Here is a 23,026-nt window from a genome sequence, read left to right as displayed (position 1 = left end):
ATTAAAGTAATGCACATTTGTTTACATGAAAAATTTGTGGGAAGCCATTGAACTGTCAATGATATAAAAACGAGAGTGGTAAAAAATCTTTCACGATTACTGTTTGTTAATTTTATTATTTTTCCATTTCTTTTAAATAAACGATAAAGAAATAAAGTAACTTTCAACAACGACAAAAATGCGAGAAGAAGTTTAACTTTTAATGTAAAGAGAAATCGTCGCAAACTGATGAGGAATTTATTAACTTTTCAACTGATTTTATTTCAGGTTTTTTGAAAGCTTAAATGTTATCTAAAAGTTCAAATGCTTGAATAACTTGTTAGTAGGTCTGGTTATAGATAAACAAAACAAATCAAATCACTTGAAATTAAAACAACTGTAATTGATATAAATATCAGAGATCGTAAAATTATGCAACCAACAAAGAATGTTATTGATAAAAAATTTTCCATAAATAAGCTTGATAAATAAATTTGATAAAATAGAATATTCTGAGATCACAAGAAGAACATACACTTATAAACTAGTATTCCTATAAAGAAAATAATTCAAAAATAATTGACTGTTGTCTGGATTATAGCACGAAAAAATTGGCGATGCCATGACGTCATTTTGCTATGGTAAAAAAGAAGCATAGATTGCAAAAGAAATGCTTCAATGTACTTACAAAAGTTACATTCTCGTAGGAATGCTATTAGTCTCAGATATAACAGAAAGAGAGCATCCTATTTTTAAAATATTTAAAATTCGATAATTTTTTTTAGAATTTCATAATAATATCTCATTTCTGCGTTTAAAATTAGATTATGAAATTCAATTTTCTTGGAATGCGTTCTTTTAATATCTTAATAAGAGTAAGTTTCTCTGCGGTTTTTGAAATGTGTATTTTTTTCGTAGTATTTTTGGCATATTTTGAGTCTGAGCAAATATTTCTACCAAATATTTATGCAAATGATGTAAACATGGCGGCGATCACGTGACCCAAGCCCTTTCCTCGACGGGACATCTTTAAACAAACGCGAAACGAGTCAAAATGGCGCCGGCGAAGGTCAACCAAGAAGAACACAAAAAATATGGAAGAAATATCTTATAGTTGGTGAGGCTCAAATGCCAAGGTATGTCCAAGAAGGCTAACGAAGCAAGAACATACAACATTTCAGTCGTAGGACTGTCTGGTTTGGATAAGGACCAGTGTTTGTATGGTGTTGGCAAGTCTTTTCTTTGCAATCGCTTTGTGAGGCCGTTAGCCGATGACTTCATCACAGATCATACTTCGCTCTTCAGTACGTCGGATTTTGGTGGTAGAGTCATCAATAATGACTCCTTTTTGTACTGGGGTACTACTACGAAGGTAGCAGAAGACGGAACGGAGTATAGATTTAATGTTATTGAGCAAACTGAGTTGATAGATGATGCTTCTCTTATGCCGCTCGCTCGTGGTGTGCCCTACCCTAAACGAGCAACCACTACTAAGCTCAGCTCACCAGAAAAACTTATGTACATCAGTAGAGAGCAAGTGGCACTTCAGAACGATTACCCACAAGTTCTTTTCCCCACTGGAAAGCTAACAGTTGATGGATTTTTGGTGGTTTACGATGTGGAGGCGACTAACGCCAAGCGACTGGAAGAAGCGCAAGAACGCTTTCTTTCTACGCTTCTCTCTCTCGTTCAAAAAACTAAGCGACCTTTCGTGATTGTGGCCAACAAATGCGATGACACACAGCTGAGTCTCTTACAAGAAGTTTATAGATTCATTCAATCTAAAAAAATCAATTCTCCCATAGTTGAATGTTCGGCTATCGAAGATGTGAATGTAGACTTGGGTTTCGTTGTGCTTGCTCAGCTAATCGATAAGGGAAAAGTCCGCTCTAAGTTAATACCGTACTCAGAAGCTCACAAAACACACCAAGAAATGATGGAAAAAATCTTACAGGAATACCAGGCTCTGATCAACAGAACTGTATCGGACTTTAAGTGTCTCTGGAAGAACGTGAAGAAGGAAATCGAGGGGAAAACCGAGTACCAAAATTACAAAGACCACTATGGGTCTGAAAAGTGTAAAAAATTATTTACCAAACACATACGAAAGCTTCGACGAGAGTTCGAAGAAAGAAAGCTCATGGAATATTTATTAAAGCTTCCACATGCTCTAGATGATCTCGTACCTACTATGAGTTCCCTAGAATTGTGTCAATATAACTGGGACATTTGTCAGAAGTTGATCAGGAACCACAAGGACTTAAGCAAATGGATGATCGTGTTGGACGAGAACACTGTATGGAACGAAAGTGAGCACTTATTCAGTGTTGATTCTAGGATTCCATTTGATGTTTTATCATTACCCGAGGCGAAACAAGCCTTCCAGATTCATATCGACAAGCTAAAGGAGGCTGAAAAAGGAGTGAGGATGAGGAATGAGTTCAGGAAACTTTTGGAGTTGACACCGCAGATTCGACCTGGGAGTGAATGGGCAGAAATCGAAGGCATTTTGCAGAACGAAGAGAGCTTTAAATATTTGAAAGATACCGATCGAAGAGAAATATTTAATTCATACCTAAGTGATATTGCCGAGAATGCCAAGGCTGATTTTCAAGAGTTACTATTTGAGTCAGCTAGCTGTTTTACCAAGCTAGAACCTAATGCTACTACCCCATCCGAGGATGATATGAAGGCTATCTATGCTAGTCTATGTCTGGATGACAGATATAGACGGCTGGATAAACTGGAAAATGCTCGGAAAATACGAATTCTAAACCACATTGCTCTACTAAACAGCAGTTCAAGATGTCTGTGTGGACCAGAAAAATGCAGCGATCGTCTGATGCAAGAAATAGTGGCTACTACAGCACACGGGTAAGAATAGACAATGAAAATCATGCCTTATGTTTTCAGTAGGGTCTTATTCCTTACTCCTGGTTTGATGATCAATTTCGGGTTCTTATAACCAGGAGTATGGACTGTTATTAACATGGTTAGCATATCCATGCAGCGTGACTCACTATTATGTTGGTACAAATATTTACTAAAAACTTAAGGAAGTCTAGATATGAATGGATTGTAATACCTTTTTCAAACAGCCTTCACCACCACAAACCTCTACTCTACTTATCTTAGCATTTTCTTCAAAAAAAATTATTCATATTTTGAGTATAAAAATATAATTGATTTTATTCATCATCATCATTAATGTCTATTTCATTCACATTAATATTCCTATAATCTATACAAAATTTAGATAACCTTAAACATACAGTATGTGTTATTTTGTTCAGAATTTTAGCACTTTAATCGTTTTTGCATAGTAAGTACTGTCTAAGCATTTATTTTAATCCCTGGTGAAATAATGTATATATTGGCCTTACCCCACAAAGATCTTAAAAAGATTTGTCATAAAGTATATTGTATTTCTTTGTTAGACATTGATCTTGAATTAATAGTAAAACATGATGAGTTGTTAGATGAACATAAAGCGAATGCATATTATTCCAAGGTCTATATAATGTATTCAAGCATGCAATTATTCCTATGAATTACTCATGATATTGGCTTATTGATCTGAAGTTTTCTTTCACATTTTTTTGGTGGTTTGGCTACACCCTTATGGCAGGAAATCACTTACCTACCTTGCTGTTATAAATGCAACTTAATCTGACGATATTCAAACAATGATTATTGTCATCTTAGCTCAGTTTTTTCCTGAAGTCTACGAGCAATCAGCATGGAACATAAATAACGAACTCATAGAATGTTCCAAATTGTTCCCTAAATGATTTTGTTGACAATATTGAATTGATTGACGCTTTGTGAAGATAGAATATGTGTTTATGTTATTACTTAGATCATTTTCTTTCTACACTCCATAAAAACACTTAGACAGACTTTACAGTTTGTAAATATTTCATCAGTAAATTTGATATTTCTAAATTTATGAGCCATAAATTTTGTGGTTCAGTTCACATGTCTAGCAGCAAAGCACATGCTCAAACAAGAGAAACAGACAATTTTGTGTCTCAATTCTGAATTTTTTCATTGTTTTATTGTAATCACTCTAAAAAACATTAGCACTCAATCAAATAACATTCTTTGATGCCTAAAAATTGAATTTTAAGAGGAAAAAGCAATCAAATGCAAATTAATTATGGTATCAATAGACTGCAGCATGACTTGAGAACATTTTTTGCTCTCTAAATGCTAGGATTGTAGAATTTCTAAGCACACGATGACAGACACATGTAATACATACCTGAAAGGCATATAACGCATGTGTCAATATCAGCAACTGGTCACAAAATGAGTTGACGCAATCCAGAATAATAGTAGTCACCTCTATAACTTGATATCAGATCTAGTGATATACTGATATATTTTGAATATTCTAGCCTTAATTATTCACATACTATGTTCTAATTACACAGCTTATATGATCATTTTTTTGTACACTATTTGTCATCCCTTGTTTAAATTGATGTAATTAAATTCAGACATCAAAAATAATTCAACCAGCAATTTGTAATTAAAATGTCTGGTTTGAAGACTCTAGCTGGTGATAACTGACACAGAAAACAATTGAAGGGGGTTTTATTTGATTCTACCAAGATAACAGACCTTAAAAACATTTACTCTGCTCTGTTTTCTTTGCATTTCTAAAGTAAAATATCTCAACTGAGTTGTATATTTTTAAGAATGATTCACTCACTACTAATAGGTTACAAAGTCTGTATCTTGAATATTTGAAATGGTTAACAATATTTACTTGATGTTCATTTTATAGAAAGGTCATGTTTGAATGATTTCATATCAGGCAATTCAGAACAATCATTGGTGATATGAAAATTCTTTTCCTCTGTCTAACCAGAGTTCTAATTCAGATAATGTTTCAGACATCATTGAGACATTTTGTTATCTTATCTAGGAAGCAGTAGTCACAGACTATCCTTTTAACTTCGATAACAAACCCAAACTCATTTAGAATTTATGAAATGTCTATCTAGCATTGTATTTTTTAAGTTATTATTGAAAAATAATATAGGTATTACTGCCACTAGAAATATTTCGTGAATTTATCCCAAGAATCTGCATAATGTTGATTATGACATTCAGATGAGTCATTATATATATCAACGCAATAGTTCTATGTACAAATGGTTTTTATATATAGATCCCATTAGCCAGGTACTATTTTGTTTACTCGCTGTCTAAACTGTTCTTAAGTCATAGGATTAGGAGCTACATACTGTTCTTACATTATAGCCACTTAAACATTATCTAGGAATCAAGATAATGTGTTAATCCCTTGGGAATTAAAGCTTAGTGTGGTCCTCTACCTTGTTTGTTGACATAAGGCTTAGGAATGAATTTATACTCAAAACAAACAGAGCTGATCTGTTAGACACTGGAATTAATCTTGCACCATAAAGTCCTTTGTGAAAGCCATACTCTTTAGCCGTAGTACAGCAACAACGAAAACGTCTTGTCTTGTCCCTTAGAGACTCAAATGTGTACGACATTTGATTTCTTATTTTTGTAGTCAAAAAAGAATGAAAAGAAAGAAAAGGAAAGAGAGATGGAAAGAATGAAAGATAGTTAAAATTAAAGTTGGATAAAAATGTGGCCTGATACTAATCTAAGCTTTCAGCATTCTATGACATCATCAGAGAATGAATAAGAAGAGCAAATGCCTAGATATATATTGTGTGAGATAGAATAGTGGATAGAATATTTACGTTAAAATATTCACTTTGACATCTTTATTCCTTTTGTCTTGTAATTATCACTTATTATTCTTAGATATTGTTATCTCATTCAGTAACAACCTCGAGGTGCAAGGTATCAATTGTACTAGATACCCTATTGAATGACCCTTGCTTTTTAGACCTTCATCCTAGTAAAGTTATTCTAGCAATCCATTAGGATATGTTTATTGTATTGTCAGGAGAGAGATTTTTATATGACATGATTGTTCTCATAATATTGATATAATATTCTCTATGACAGACTTTATCATTAACCATAACAGTTGTTATTTAATTAGCATTAAACATGCCGAAACAATGGGCATTTGCCTAATCCATGAGGAAATTTTTCTTAGCTTGTTTTCTCAAATTATGCTAGAAATATTGTGTGATAAAAATATTCTGTTTCCTGTCACACCATGTTACATTACCATCATTTTATTATTCATTCAGGGTTGATATAATATAAGTGTGATAGAGTTGTGAATAAAAACCACTGAAGTGATTCGATGTCACTTAATGTTCAACTAAAAACTGTAAATTTTGTCACTGTATTGACCCTAAATGTGTAATAAACAAATTGTTGCATGTTAAGAGCCTGATATCTTTTTTATTCACTTGTTTTCCATATCATATCACTCACTTTATACTCACCTATCACCTATCCTGTCACAACACGCCACATCATGTCACAGACTCTTACATCAATTCACTGTACAATTATTTACATTTCCTTCATTCTATTTCAGACCAGAGTACTCTGGAAGTGATGAGACTCTTGACAGTGAAGACAGCCAGCTCAGTATTGTGGTGTTAGGCAGTGATGGACTCGCGGACGCCCTCTCCAAGGAAATTCAGGTATATATAGTATCACTAAACAATAACAGCATACTCATTTCTATGCTTCACGTATCCACAAGTTAAAAATGTAGGACTCTGACAAGAGCAATGCTACTTTTCATCCAGACATTGTGATTCCTGGACTCGGCAGAAAGTTAATATACTGTAGCTCATTGCCTTGTTTGGAAATGTTTTCTGTGGGCTCTTCAGTTTTCCTCTTTTCTCGTAACCTAACAAGCTAAATTCCAAGAGGTTGTTTCATGCTCAATCTTTGAGTTGGCCATGCCCTAACTCAGATCAGCTCAGAGGTTGTTTCAGGGTACATTTGATTTGTGAATTAGTCGTGCCCTGACTTAGACCAGCCCAGAGGTTGTTTCAGGGTTCAATCTGTGAGTAAGCCATGCCCTGACTTAGACCAGCCCAGAGGTTGTTTCAGGGTCTGATCTGTGAGTGTGCTGTGCCCTGACTTAGACCAGCCCAGAGGTTGTTTCAGGTTATTGACAAATTTTGAAAAGTGTTAGAGACCATTTCTCTCTCTTATTCTTGCAGGCACAGTGTTCTTATGGGGGAGAAGGCCTAGAGTATGTTCTTGATGGACGCCTGTATGAGTTAGACTTGAGGGTGGTAGATGGAGATGTGGACATACCAGAATATGCAATAACCAATGCAGATAATACACCTCATGGTAAGATACCACAGATAACACTCAACTATATGCGTTTTGCCACACCCAACACAAGATTAACATAATAATATATATATATTAATTTTTTTATTAATATTTTTAATATTTTTTGCTATTACTGTTGCTAGTTTTTCTTTTCCTTTTCTTTTTTTTCTTTTTTAAGCAACCATCGGTTAACTTGATTATATATGCCTTACAACATAGTGTGCCACACCCAACACAGCAGCTACATGCAAGATTAACTTGATTATATATATGCTTTACGGCATAGTGTGCCACACCCAACACAGCAACTATATGCAGGATTAACTTGATTATATATATGCTTTACGGCATAGTGTGCCACACCCAACTTGGCCTATACCTATTATATACCCTATAGAAGCTTAGTATAGTGATTATTTATGATTTACCATATCATATCAGATATTATATCTGTAACAAGCAAGGCAGCAAACAAGTGAAAGATATGATATGCAAAAGTGAATAAAAACATATAAGGTCATGTGTCACACCCAACATGGCCCATACTTTTAATATACCCTATAATATACATGTGCGACACTCAGCATATACATAGTGTTACACCCTTAACATAGCTTGCTGCTGAAATAAACTTGACATTAACTTTGTACCGTGTGCAAAGAAGGTCAAAAGGTGTCAGAAGCACACTATGTTCTTGGAGTGAGCGCACTGTAGATTTGAACCAATTTGCAACTAGTAAGATGCCTGTATAGTAAAGATGTTATATCACTGGCCTCACTTTTCCTGAGTTTTTGTCTCTTTATTCCACAGGTTATTTTTGTGTCTATTCCACCCTGTATTCTCTGGAATATGTTCAAGACGTATTGGAAAGCATGTACTGCAAGCCAGGATACAACAGTGTAGACGAAACCAACATGCTTAATCTGTCAGCATCCATCACCATCTTCCTTGCCAAGAGCCCTGATAATGAAGATGTTTTGCCGAGCTTGAGGCAAAAGGGACAGGATTTGGCAGAAAGGTATAGTTAATTACAATCCTGTACCTCCAAGCTGGGCTACTAGACAATGAGTCCATACCTTGAAATAATATTTGTTTTGAAAATTTAATGAGACAAAAGGAATAAAAATATGGTGGTTATGTTGGTAACGCTTAATAAGAAAAGTGCTAAAAGATCTTCTATTGGAGAGCATTGAAATTTGCACAGTCATGTAACATGCAAATGGTGTTGTTTATACCCAAGCTAGACCAGAATGCACTTTGTTTTTCTGAATAAATACAAGTCTGTTACCTTTTCATAAGGCAAAAGATCAGAACTACATTGATTATTTGCATTCAAGTTTAAGCAACTGCTCAAGAATGACTGGAATTGACTCGGCACTTTTTCTCTCTCGTAAATTTCTAAATATTTTATAATATTGTGTTATCTTCAGGTTTGGGGCATCCTTCATTGATATCCCCCTGGCAAGGTTTTCCCGCGATAAGATGATCCATGAGACCCAGGTAGTGGATGCCATGCGTATTCTGGTAGAGGATATCAAGCAACAAGCAAGAACACTGAACTCAACTGATGACATCAGAGACTCTGAATCTGATCTAAGGTAGCGTAACCGTGCTCATCATTGGTCTACAAAACATGTATATATTTTTATAGGATTATTTTGTAAATTATTTTATTGTTATTTATTATTATGACTATTTAACTATTAATTAATAAGGCTAGTCATTGTGTAATAATCAGATTGACACAAAAGAAAACAATGGAATTAGGGTCTACTAAAGTGTATTAGTCTACTCTCTATTTCACGGGTTTAAGACTATTTATATGTCTTGTATGTTTTTTATGAGACTAATTAAGACTAATATTATTATTCTTTATTAGAATAGAATAACCATCAAAGTGTTTCTTGTTTTACTAAACTCTAATTGATATTTAGTATTTGGTTTTTGAGAAGGGGGAAATATGGAGAACCTGGAGAAAAATTTTCAAAGGGAACCAACAATTTCATAGATGACAGTGAGTCTGGAAATTTCAAACTGGGTGAGATTGGTGAGAGGGGAGCACTCTTATGGCTACACCGCCAGTGTTTTCCCAAACAGAAGATAATAATAATAGTAATTAATAATAATAAATTAATGATAATTATTAACATCACTATTTATTAATTATCCCTCAAGAATCATGTTGTGCGCAATGTGCGGTGATTCATACCCAGTGGAGCTTATCTTTGGTCCATTACTACACCACCAATCCTGCTGGCGTAGTCCAACTCAGCCAGATACCATCATACTAGAAACATATGTCGGCTTCGTCAAAAGAAGGGTCCAAATCAAACTCACTTCGTATCATCGTAAGTGGAAATAAATTTTTGCTACAAGTAGTAGTAATCTTGATGAAACAACTTGTGTGAGCAGAAGTCACGAATAGATCGTTTTTTCAAGGCTGCACAGGCATCCAACTGACGGGCCACAAAACTGAAAAACGCAAATTCAGTAAAATTGAGAAGCCAGTTTTATATTTAAAGAGGAGAATAATCAATTTTATGAATTCTTATCGGAAAAAAATCATAGCAATGCATGATAATATTCGTGTTCTGGTATCGTGGTCCGTCCAATTCCTTAAATTTGGATGCACACACAACCTTGATAAAACTGTCTATTGTCTTGTATTATTCTGCGTGTAGCCAGACTATAACTTTGGTTAAGACAGTCTGCAAATTAGTGCATCATTCCTTGTTATCCACCACTGTTGCTTGCATCATTATGTAAGATACACTATGATTGGCGGCATGCAGGCTATTAAACATTTTGGTAACAGATTCATATAACCTGTCACCTAAAGTTGCTAAGAGATGAGTTGCAGAGCAATTTTTCTTGTTTGTAAAGAGGTGAGAAGCGAGTGTATAATTTAATGTTACATCATCCTTGATCTTTGCGATAGAGGCAATTCATCTAAACAACCCTGTGAATGGATGTTGATTTCGTTTGTGTTTTTCTTTAAGGTGCTTACACGCTCAATGATCAGATGTTCCATGGATATATTCTTGTCTATTCAGCAAAAAGAAAAGCATCTTTGGCTACTCTAAGGTAACCCATGAGGCCACTTCATTAAAAATCAAGCAAAAATGTTCTCAATGATTTAAGCTCTATTTGAAATGATTATTATAAAATGATTATTGAGGTTGAATACTGATTTTTGTGAATTCTTTTTAGTGCTTTCTCGTCGTCCATTCCTCACGTCCCTATCCAGGTGTTGGCTGTGACAGGGAGAGCATCAGGTGCTAGTGTGGTGTTCCACAGCAATGATGTCCCTGTGTCCCTTTTAGCCGAGGGGATCAACCTAGCAAGCAAATTATATGCCAAATTTCAAACTACTTCAACTAGAGTCCAGCATCAAGGTACAACAATCATAATATCTGTTTTTATTATATAGTCAACTCACTATGAGTGCTCTGATTGGTTGAGAACCGTGGTATATAGACCCTTTGCATGTGCGTCAAAGCAGCTTAATTTGGAGGACAAAACAAAGAATTTCAATCTCCTGAGAATAGGAAACCTATTGTTATGTCCTCCCAACAGGCCAAACAAAAAAATAAGTGTGTTTCCTGTTGCATGTTAGCTTACTTGGAACCCTGTGGTGCATTTGGGAATGAAAAAATATTAGGGTCAGCAAAAATTGGCAAGAAAATTAGGGTCTGTTGCGCAACAGGAAACACTTATTTTTTTCTTAGTGAACATGTGAGATCCTGAGACATCAGCATACACAGTCTGCTTCGCATTGTAAGAAAACAGCATTGTAAACTACAACCAAATTTTAATTTCTATGTAATAAAACAAATAAAACAGCTATTTCTTTGCTCTGTCTGTAGTACAGCACTCAGGAAGCCCCAAACAGCACTCAATCAGCGTTTTCACTCACGTGAGAAGGCAGCCATAAACAATAGAAACTTTCTGCACAGTATTTTGCATAAAAATAGAGTTCAATTCCCGTAGGATAGAAAATGTATTGTTTTGGTACCCCATAATGGCCGCTGTGGCGTCACGTGAAAACGCTCTATATAAAAAGGCTAACGCTGACTTCGCACTTCTCTCATGTTTGTTCACTTACTAATGTGTGTAGTATTAGTGAAGAGAGCATGGAAAAAGCTGTTTTATTTCTGCAATACTGAAGAAATAGAAAACGCGCCCGCGTGCTGTGTGCTGTGATAAAGCACGCGGGGGTTGGCAGAACACGAGAGAAGTGTTAGGAGAAGCATAGTGGAGTGCTTCTCGACACTTCTTGAGTGTTCTGCCAACCCCCAAGTGCTTTATGACTGCACACAGCACAACAAGCAAGTTTTTTATTTCTTTTATAAATTAATACAAATTGCAATAATAGATAGGAATGACGTAACGGAAAGTGCGCGCGCGTGCAATGTGTTCTCATAAAGCACGCGCTCCAAACCAATCAGAACGTGACATTCATAACAGTTATTTTAACTCAGAGCATCAGTATCTAGAAAGATGATCTTGTTAACAAGTTGTGGTGCACTTTATTTCCAGGGGGGCTGTTTGCTGCATTTTTTAATCGTGTCTGGGAAAAGAAGGATGATAGTGAGATGGCCTATGCTGAATTCATGAAGGAACAGCGAGCCCGTCAAGAACACCGGCTGCAGTTAAAGAAGCGCAGTGTACATGACCCTCTTCCTGCTCCACCGAATGCCCGAAGGCGTACAGCTAGTGAGCACCTCCCAGCTTCACCTAGAGCACATCATCGATTATCAGCTAGTAATCTTGACGACACATCGCCATATGCTGAATTCAGCCCCGAACAAAAGGCATTAATTGCTGCGAAGTCTAGTTCAGGGGAGCATTTGGTCCCAATGACGTCGACGCCCAATACTGCACTAACAAATCATATGACAAACGAGGAAAAACCTGAGACGCCTTTGAATCCTGAGAGACGGCCCCGTGGGGACGATATCTATGCTGTACCTGATAAAACTAGAAAGAAATCTTTTAGGAAGTCTAAGGATGCAAGTGCTTTCAATGAAAGCGAGACCAACTTGATCGAAAATTCTCTGTACGCAAATCCAAACCTCGTATCAAATACTGGAGCAGGATATGACGAAATTCCCCCTGCTTTACCTGACCGTATGTACAATTACGATGAAGACTACCCTCCTAATGATTCAGGTGTCGATACGTTACGTAGTATACTCGACGGTTATTCAACCATCAACTCAGAAGCCATTAACAACGTTAACCGCGCAGAAAATCGCAAGTCAACTGGTAGTAGCCGAGTTTATGAGGAGATCCCACATGCAAATCCTCCTGCTAGCCCGAAAGATCCTTACCAATACAACGTAAGAACCAAGATACAAATGTTTGATGAGAAAACCAAACACGACAACACTAAGCAAGACGTTTGGGTAAAACGAACCAAGCCGACTGACCATCGTAACTCAGTACCTGACTTGTACAGTAAGGTGAAAAAAGCACCACTCGCACAACAAGAGGTAACTACTGAAAAACATAACAATGCTGGCTCTCTCACAGTAACAAAGCAGGATTCTGTAGATTAACATAGGAACACTAATATACTAAATGATGATAAACTAATCAAAGTGTAGTACTTAGCAGATAAAATATTAATGTGCGTTCTAGGTAACTTTTTTTTACCTTTTTATCAAACCCTAAAACAGCCCCCTGGGCTGATCTAAGTCAGGACATGACTAACTCACAGATCGAACCCTGAAACAACCTCTGGGCTGATCTAAGTCAGGGCATGGCTAACTCACACATCGAACCCTGTAACAACCTCTGGGCTGATCTAAGTCAGGGCATGACTAACTCACAGATTGAACCCTGAAACAACCTCTGGGCTGATCTAAGTCAGGGCACGGCTAACTCACAGATTGAACCCTAAAACAACCTCTGGGCTGATCTAAGTCAGGGCATGGCTAACTCACAGATTGAACCCTGAAACAACCTCTGGGCTGATCTAAAGGTTATGCAAATTCCCAGAAATTCAAAGAAAGTTTTAAACTTAAACACGCGCCCATATTTGTGCAACCTAAAGAATCCAAACTTTTTTAGAGAATTGAAATATTTGTGAGCTGAAAATATGAAATAGCAAGGCCATGTAACCAGATAACGCTAATCCTAAAATGAACGAAAACAAGAAACAAACGACAAAAACTAAAACCCGAATGAGGAAAATAAAAACTACAAGAACCAAAAGGAAAACAAGAAAAATAACAATAGTGAAACCAGATAAAGACATCTATAAAACTAGGCATGACATACAACAACAAACAAACAAATCATAGTGATGTAGGTAATATATACAGTATGAGTGGCTGTGTTGTATCAGATATACAAACTCAAGGGGTAGCCGAGAGTTTGTATATTGGATACAACACGGACACAAATACTGTAGATTACTTATCAAACGTCTAGGTTAGTTCCTTTGTGTTTCACTAAAATTTTCAAAATTAAAATGAATCTGGCCAAGAAAATCCAACTTAAATTTTATGCAAATGAACACAATTTTGTATCAGACTTACAACACTCTTCACGGTCGTGACTTCTGTTGTGTTTTATTCATGAATTATTAATGAGTTTGACAGTGATGGTTAACTCAAAAGTTTATACTACTTAAACCATCACTGCACACTCACTGTAGTAACTGTTTATATTTAATATTTATTTATATATCTTTCTATAAAATCTAGAATAACTTGTAAATATAAACAATTATGATTTGTCATATTCATTTATTTAAAGTGTGTGAATAAATTGAATTGTATTGAATACTAACTATAACACAAAGCATTCTCAACTAGAGTGAAGACATGAAACCCGTGAAACAAAATTTAATAGCTAAGATGTAATAGTCAAATAGACACAAGAGAAAACAAGGGAATTAGTGACTACTAACGTGTATTAGTCTAACATCTATTTCATGGGTTAAATGACTCACTCTAACAAACTAAATGAATCATTTTAACATTTTTGAATGGTTTGGCTTGCAGGATGATGAAGAGCCTGGGTATGCACGAGTCAAGGATGACTGCTTTGAACTCCACGCTCCGGTCTACGCTACGGTCAAAGACAAACCACAGGAAAATATGATGGCCTTTAACAGTGGCACGTTACGATCTGCTCACTCAGCAGAGGAATTAGGGTCTGCTACTCTTGAAAGGAGAAATAGAAATAAGAAAACAGGTATTTAAGATAATGATAATGATTATTTATAGAGCGGCATTGCCAGCTGTTCAATGGCACTAGAGACAAAATTTTTAAATGAGTCACAAAAATGTAAGGTTTTGATGCTCTTTTGAATTGCTTCAAGGTTTTTTAGTAAACTCAGTAAAGTGGGTAGAGCAATGAAGATATTCATACATACTTTATCATTTTTTTAGTAGAATCATTCAACTTCACTCGTAACAAACGAGGAGAACAGCGGCCTATGCTAGATAGCGTGAACTCAGATGGAGGGACTGGTGATGAGGATTCTATGTCTCGCAAGCATGATCGTGAACGCAAGAAGAAGTTTGTGCTAAGAGACTATGAGAGAAGAGAAAAGAGAAAAGCTTTACTTGAACGTAAAAGAGATAGTACACAGAAGACAGAAAATACAGAGACTGTTACTTCGAATGTGTCTGTTGAAATCGTTGACAAAAACAATGAAAGGACCAAAAGCAAAATGCCAAAAGGTTGGTGTCCTGTTTCCTCATTTCAGGCCATGTGTCCTTCCCTTGAGCATTGTTTCTTTGTTTACAAGTGCACTTGAGGTAACATGTAACATGAGTGGAGACTAGAAAATTCATTTTCAAGGGGGTGACACGTTCAAATGAAAAAGCATAGATGGGTACATCCTTCCCATCCTTCCATCCACCCATCTTATTTCTTCCATCTATCCCTCCATCCAGCCATGCATTACACCTTTTGCTGTTCATTAACAGAAAATGTACATTCATTTGTGCCAATAGTTGTATCAATAACGTGTAATGTACTTTCGTCAACACCACAAGTAACATCATTAGCGCGGATCAACTTTCAATAACGATATTTGAATATACGTGTACATTCATAGGCATCAATGTACAATCAATAGCGCGTTTGTACATTCATATGCGCGGATCGTATTTTCTTGTGCGCGAAATTCAACTTCAATAACACCAAATGACAAACAATTGCATTTATGGACAATCATTTACCCAAAAGTGAAAATTCATTAGTGCTATTAGCATAATCATTGACAATCTATAATGCGTTTGGACAATCATGAGGGTCAATGTTATATTCTATAGCGTGGTTCGACAAACATATGCATGATTCGAATGAACAATAAGATAATACTTATGAAGGATGCAAAATAGGTCATTTTTGGCCATTTTCGAGCAAAAAGCATGGACTATAGCCATGGTTTTGATCGATTTTGGTCCATTTTCACACCTTTTCCCACTCATCCTATTCCTTCAATCTAACCATTCATCCATTCCTCCCTCCCTCCACCCATCCATCCACTTTTTCATTTCTACATTCATTCCTTTAACACCATTTCAGACAATCTGCGCTAATAACTCAGATCAGTCAGTCTATTGGCCGAGTCGTTGGTGGGTCAGTTGGTCAGCCATTAATCCACCAATATTAATTATTGTATTCATAAATGATTGCGATTTCCTAGAATCAAAGAAAAACAGACCATCCAAAGGAAAGCCATTCGTAGGAGATTCTAACGAAGAATCGTCAGACACAAGTAGCTTGGAGAACAAGAAAAAGAAAAACACATCCAAAATATCCAATGCATCAACAACCACTTGGTTTTCTACTGGATCCAAGGTAGTCTTTAATAGAACCGTTTCGAGTTCCAAATTACCAATATGTTTCTTGATTACAGACTCATTTGCTCAGGCTAAGCCTCGATTTTGTGAAGAATATTCACGTGTTCCAGTCAAGGTCCGTCAAGTTTCAAAGTGTTCGTATTGTTGAACTTGTGCATTCTTTACTTTACCCTTGGTATTTGCGAGTAATTAGACACTGATTCGAGGCTTAGCCTGAGCAAATGAGTCTGTAATCAAGAAACACAGTGGTAATTTGGAACTCGAAAAGGATCTATTCATGGTTCCTTTTAGTTGTCATTGCTATGACTCATAAGTTCAAAAATGTGCTAAAAGTATGATGAATCACACCTAATACAATAGATAGAACGACAATAGAATGCAATAGAATCACACCTAATACAATAGATAGAACCACAATAGAATACAATAGAATCACACCTAATACAATAGATAGAACGACAATAGAATGCAATAGAATCACACCTAATACAATAGATAGAACGGCAATATAATCACACCTAATACAATAGATACAACAATAGAATGCAGTAGATTTGTATTACATCAACTGAGTGCTATGTAGGTTCTCCCACCAAGCCCTTGGCCACATTAGCAGCGTACACCATTCATGCTTCCCAAATGTGTGGTTTTGAGAAGTGTAGCATGCATGCGCTGTTCATAGTATACTAATCTTCATTCATTCATTCGTTTTAGGGAGATTCATTGGAAGTACCAACACGGCAAGACATGAATGAATCAAAAGAGGTATGTAATGATATTTGCTTTCTATTTCCTTCACACTAGGCTACCTGTGGTACACTAATAGTCCCCTTCACATTTCCCTGCGCCACATACAAAGGTATCCATGCCTTTGGATTAAAGCGAGAGCAACAGTGCAACCTTCAACTGGTAGAGACCTTTTTTAACATGTTAGACAATTATTCACATGTCTCTGGCATTGCATTGTTGCTTCAGTGCACAGGCACAGTTACCTTTCAAGATGTAATGGCGCAGGGAACTGTGAAGGGGAATATTGTAAAATGCTTTTTTTAAATTGCTTAAAACAAATAAAAAATGGCTGATCTTTTCATCTTTTAACAATGGTATTAAACTAATGTCAATTCTTTTAATTCCTTATGTATAATGATTTTATAATTATCATTATCATTTATAGCTATAAACGGTCATAACAAAATATTGATTGAATAAACCATCCTTTGTGATAACAAAGCTGAGATAAATCTAATGGAAAATATAATATTCTTAATCTATTTGAGGATTAGTAATAGAAATCAATAATAATCAATGATTAATGATAGATCCAATACTTTAATTAATGATTAATTAATGAGTTCATAGATGAAAATAATAATTGATGAAAGTAGTTGGTAAAATTTTGTGGTGTCTCTGCCCTCACTGGAAAAGCTATCATAAAGCATGTCTGTAATATTAGTAGCCATTGGTTGAGGATAAAACTAGGTTTAGTAAGCGCGTTGTGGGGCTGTTTTAGGGGGAGCACAGGCCTTTTCTGAGTTTGATAAACATGATGCATTGTGGTCTAGATTGGGTACAAACAACACCATATAAGGCATCATGAACAAAAGCTGTTTGTACCCAAGCTATACCACAATGCAACATGTTCGCTCTCAAAAAAGGTCTTTTTCCAAGATGTTTTTTTTTCATCCCTTGAAAGCCCCACAATACACTTCAATGCAAACTCCACCCACTTTTTTCCTTATCGTCCTAATGGCTAATGGATGTAACAGCTAGGAGTGAGTTAACTGTTATTGTCATGTGTACTGACACTCACTAGCTCTTTCTATATGCAGTGCTTGTGTTGTGTGTGTGTGTGAAGCTAATACTGTATGTACTGGTAGTGGCCTCATAATATAGAAGGAAAAAATGTTTTAGCTTTCAATACTGCTTTCTTAAACTTTATGGCAAAGTTTGCTGTGTGTACGAAGATGGTGTCAGTAACCGTGCTCTGTTCACTTATAAAGCACAGTTCTGGACCAATCACAGTAATCATCAGACTATCTAAAACACTCATGCTTAAACACAGGACGCCCAACCAGAAGAACAAAATAGAATCACAAAAACTCAATACTCAATTTGTGAGTTCTCTGTTGCTCAGTGTTAGCCTTGATATTGTGCAGAATATTCACATGTTCCAGTGAAGGACCGTGGAATTTCAAAGTGTTTGTATTGTTGAAGTTGAGCATTCTTTACTTTACCGTTGGTATTTGTGAATATTTAGACCATGATTCGCGGCTAACCCTGAGTTAGTGAGTCTGTAACCAAGAAACATAGTGGTAATTTGAAACATAGAAAAGCTCAGTAGATGTTAGTAGAGTTTGATGTATGCACACTTGAAGCACAGTATTTAATTTATTATTCATTGCACCAGGAAACTGAAGAAGATTTGATGTCACCGTCAGCGAGTCTGTCTAGAAAAACTGTAAGCAAAATATTATCATCTGAATCTACTCTTCCAATTCCCACTTTTACCATTGTTCCTATTCTGTTTACTTCTTTTCCCATTGTAGCTCCTCTTATTCCCATTCTCATTTTCTTCATTCATTAGTTCAGTTTCATGTCACATTCTTTTTTTTTTAGTTCAGTTCTTGTTCCATTTTTCCGGGTATTTACTATCTTGAATTATGATGTTGAGTTTCTTTCGTTAAGGGCTAATGATTATAATAATATTTAATATCATGAAAAAACCTAAGAAATAAAAAATATATTAATAAAACAGATAAATAATAAAGTAAATACTAACTATGAGAAACGACAAACTGTTCTGCGGATAAGATAATCGTAATGTATGAAACTCGCAATGAGGAGTATAAAATCACAACGTGGCTTTAGTTGGTAATGTTTTCCCACTATTTTCGTGCTATTGAAAAATAATCTATAAGACTAATATTAGTAATAAATAAATAGATAATAATGATAATGCGTAGGTGTTTGGTAACCATGGACTATGGCAACAGCATTAATCTGGTGGTAACTATGGCAATGGTATCGTTAAGTGTAACTATGAAAAGGGTATGATTCCTAACTGTAACTATGGCAATGGTATGGTTGCTAAGTTTACCTATGGCAACGGTATTGTTAAGTGTAACTATGAGAATGATATGGTTGCTAGGTGTAACTATGATAACAGTATCGAAGGCAAGTTTAACCATGGCAACGATTTCGTTTTCTAGAATTCTTTGTCTAAAAAGAAGTTAAACCGTTTGGAGAAGGAAAAAATGAAAGAAGAGAGAAGACGAGAAGAGAAGATACGAAAGCAACAGAAGAAGCAGAAGAAGAAAAAGAACGCAAAGTTCAAGAGACGCGAAGAAATGCCAAGCTCTTACTTCGGACGTAGTCTTAAGGCGATCTGTGAGCAAGGGAAGATCACACCTTTGTTTGTCGAAAAAGCTATTGAATATATCGAATCTGAAGGTATTTGATCATCATTGGTAGGTTATTTTTACATCGTCTGCAAATCACACACGCGAAATCTCACAATTTACCGTAACAGCAAAGTAGGTTTTGGTGCACGTCAATCAAAGCGTATCCATGAAATTCCATAAGTAAGATCCCTTGAAAGCTCTGTTCATGGTTGGTTTCCATAAATATTTGATGTGTTGTTTCTTCAGGACGAATACAACTTGAAGGAATCTATCGTAAGAATGGCAACGCTCTCGATGTTCGATTATTGATGGAGAAATTTGAAGAAAGTATGTTCTTTTTATGTACGGTTTCCATGCACTCTTACATATTTTAGCTAAGATGACCTACAGAACAAACTAAAATTTAACCAATCATTTTGATTAGCATTTTCCATGATTCTGCCAAGAAAATCCATGAAATATTAAATGCTTATTCTTTAGATGTATCATAAATGCTACTAGTTTAACTCATGGTGGAATTCTAGTTCATTAAACACGAGAAATCTACGTCGTACTCAGCAATGCTCAAAATGCTAACCGAAAATAATTGACTCATTGGTGCTTGTCCTGTTTCTCCTACAGATCATAACGTAGACTTAAGTACTCTTAACATTAGCGTTCACTCTGTGACTGGGGCGATCAAGTCATTCTTCAAGCGTCTACCTGAACCCCTCATCCCTAATAATTTACAAGAGTCTATCTTAGAGGCAACAGGTAAATCATCAGGCATCAATATGCCAGACATTAATAGACATCAATATGTCATCTACATAGCAATCATTATTATCATCTCATCTACATAGCAATCATCATTCACAGCATCTTTGTAAATCAGTCATTTCTGAAGGATTTCTGTGTCAAATAAAGTTTATTATTATTATCAATATCATCAGTCATCACCATAATCATGTCATTATCATCACCATCAACATCATCTTCATCATCATCAACGTCATTATCATCATCAACAAGATCATCAGTCATCATTATCATCATCTTCATTATCATTATCATTATCACCATTATCATCATCACCATAATCATCAGTCAACATCATCGTCATTATCATGATCGTCATTAATATCATCAACAAGATGATCAGTCATCATCATCATTATCATCATCATCGGGCATCACCATAGTTATCAGTCAACTTCATCACCATCAACATCATCGTCATTATCATCTTCATCAACAAGATCATCAGTCATCATTATCATCATCATCGGGCATCACCATAATCAGTCAACTTCATCGCCATCAACATCATCATCATCGTCATTAATATCAACAACATCATCAGTCATCATCATCACCATTATCATCACCATTATCGTCATTATCATCATAATTATTCATCAACATCAGTTATCTTCACGGTCATCATCATCAACTAATGAACGTTATCAACGCCATCATCTCTACACTGCCATATATAATAGTAATGATAAAAAGATAAATTATACACAGTGAAAAGATGAAAAACCTTACTGACATTTCAGACGCTAGTTCTTTTACTCCGACGAAGGACTGGCGTCCGAAACGTCAGTAAGTTTTTTCATCTTTTCACGGTGTATAATTTACCTTTTCATCATTACTGTTTCATTAGAAACACCGACGCAGCTCACACTAGTTTTTAGCTAGTTATCTCTTGCCATAGATTTGCCATAGATAATGTTGTCTGTCTGCTTGTTTTCAGTAATCATGGACGCTAATGAACGCCTTGCTGTGCTGAAGGATCTGATCAACGAGATGCCGCCCCTAAACCTCGCTCTCTTGAAACAGTTCACCTTCCATCTCAACAGGTATTAAAACTACAACTTAATATCCCACACCATTGAAAATACACCCAATCAAAATACAGAAAAGCTGTTGTATACTCGCTTCTTCCCATCAGCCATTGCTGTCTAGGTCTTTCCAATAGTATGGAATAAAATATCCACGTGGCAGGGCTACCAGAAATATTTATAGATAGCAATAGTTATATTTCAGTCACATTGTATATTGAATACCACCGTATGATTTCATTAGGGTAACCGAATATTCGCACGTAAACCTCATGGAATCCCGGAACTTATCAACGGTCATCTTCCCAACGCTTCTGCGAATCGAGTTTGAATCATTTAAAACGATGGCCCGGCAGATGAACTTTGGTCTGTTCATTCAGACTTGCATCGAAAAGTGTGAATATTTCTTTGGAGAAGACCCCGAGGGTCAAGAAGTTCAGTAACCAAGGGTAACTAGTGTTTCCATGGTGATAACTTGTTACCAAGGCAACATATGACGTGGTACAGAAAGCCAATGTCAACGTGTTGAAGTCACTGACCCCAGTAATAATGTATGGGGAATAACGTGTTACCAATGCAACGTATGACATCACCGTATGACGTGATACAGAAAGCCAATGAAATGTAAATATATGACGTCACAGACCGCAGTAGACCTTGGAGGTTTTCCAGTCCGAGTTCAGCACAAGAAGGAAAAGCCCTCTACATCTCTTTTCGTTGAGAAAATAGAAATTAAGATAAGTTGATAAAATAACAAACTAATATGGAGTATTCGCAAGCTCATCGTCCAAAAAGTCCTTTCAACGTGTGTATGTAAATGAGATCGATGAGCGTCACTTTAAACTCGGCAGACAAAAGACTCCAGTGTAGAGCTTTTGGCCAGTGTTTTAATTTTAACTGGAATAATAATTTTTTATTTTGAGATAGAGGGAGAATATTCCTCCGAATTTCTCTAAGTATCGTCCATCACTTGTAATAAAATGCCTGTAAATTAGTATTAATAGTCTAGACTAAGCAACGCCTTTCTAGACGCATTTGAATGAATAAATTGAAAAGTTTTTTAAATTAAGGAATATTTTGATGTGATTGACGATGGCATGCGCGCGTCTTCAACCTTCGCTTCGGAAAGTAATCGTAAACTCTTCGTGAATTTTTCGCTTCGGCATACTTGAATGCGCGACTATACGCGTCTTCTTCTTTCCCGAAGAAAAGCTTTGGAAAGTAATCGTAAACTCTTCGTGAAGCTCTCGTTTCAGCAAACTTGTGTTTACGTCTTTGTCTTTCCCGAAAAAAAACTCGGAATGTAATCATAAACTATATGTGAATCCCATCGCTTCGCATACTTGCGCTTTTTCGTCTTTCACTCTAAGAGGGTCCCGGAATGTAATCGCAGACGATTTTGCATTGCATTCCATCGTGGGGACTGTTTTAGAAGCCATCTTGGAAATATGTCCCTAAAACAGACCCACCATGCACTGCAATGCCAATTCGACCAAGTTTTTTCCTCAACCTCTGAGCGGCTAATAGTTTTACTTAAGTCATTTATTTATTTATTATTTATCATTTATTTATCACTTCATAGCTTCCACTCTTAACAAATCACAAAGCACAAATGCACACACTATCTTTCACAGTGCTCAACTCTTAAATGGCTTCCACTCTTAACCAATCACAAAGCACTAAGGCACACACTATCCTTTACAGTGGTCGACTCTTAAATGGCTTCCAC

At 36.1% G+C, this 23,026-nt stretch overlaps 1 protein-coding gene across 2 annotated transcripts; it reads left to right on the top strand.

The window, feature by feature from the left end:
• Nucleotides 1–1,024: 1,024 nt before the first annotated feature.
• LOC116298380 (rho GTPase-activating protein 5) lies at nucleotides 1,025–22,366 on the top strand. Of its 2 annotated transcripts, XM_031706802.2 has the most exons (19): nucleotides 1,025–2,853; nucleotides 6,482–6,590; nucleotides 7,122–7,257; nucleotides 8,053–8,260; nucleotides 8,673–8,840; nucleotides 9,418–9,590; nucleotides 10,242–10,326; nucleotides 10,453–10,637; nucleotides 11,782–12,737; nucleotides 14,256–14,448; nucleotides 14,646–14,939; nucleotides 15,914–16,068; nucleotides 16,785–16,835; nucleotides 18,478–18,528; nucleotides 19,280–19,520; nucleotides 19,718–19,798; nucleotides 20,093–20,224; nucleotides 21,210–21,315; nucleotides 21,542–22,366. In XM_031706802.2, the coding sequence occupies exons 1-19, from the start codon at nucleotides 1,118–1,120 to the stop codon at nucleotides 21,738–21,740; spliced, it is 5,259 nt and encodes a 1,752-aa protein (XP_031562662.2). In that variant the 5' UTR covers nucleotides 1,025–1,117; the 3' UTR covers nucleotides 21,741–22,366. The 2 variants fall into 2 exon arrangements, with proteins under 2 accessions (XP_031562662.2, XP_031562663.2); XM_031706803.2 differs by lacking the exon at nucleotides 18,478–18,528.
• The last annotated feature ends 660 nt before the right edge of the window (nucleotides 22,367–23,026 follow it).

This window comes from Actinia tenebrosa, unplaced genomic scaffold (genome assembly GCF_029948245.1).
Source record: "Actinia tenebrosa isolate PJP-AT-01 unplaced genomic scaffold, QUT_ActTen_1.0 PGA_scaffold7__59_contigs__length_16204524, whole genome shotgun sequence".
Lineage (NCBI taxonomy): Eukaryota > Metazoa > Cnidaria > Anthozoa > Actiniaria > Actiniidae > Actinia > Actinia tenebrosa.
Note: the sequence above shows the minus strand (reverse complement) of the source record. Positions and strands in the feature narration are given on the sequence as shown.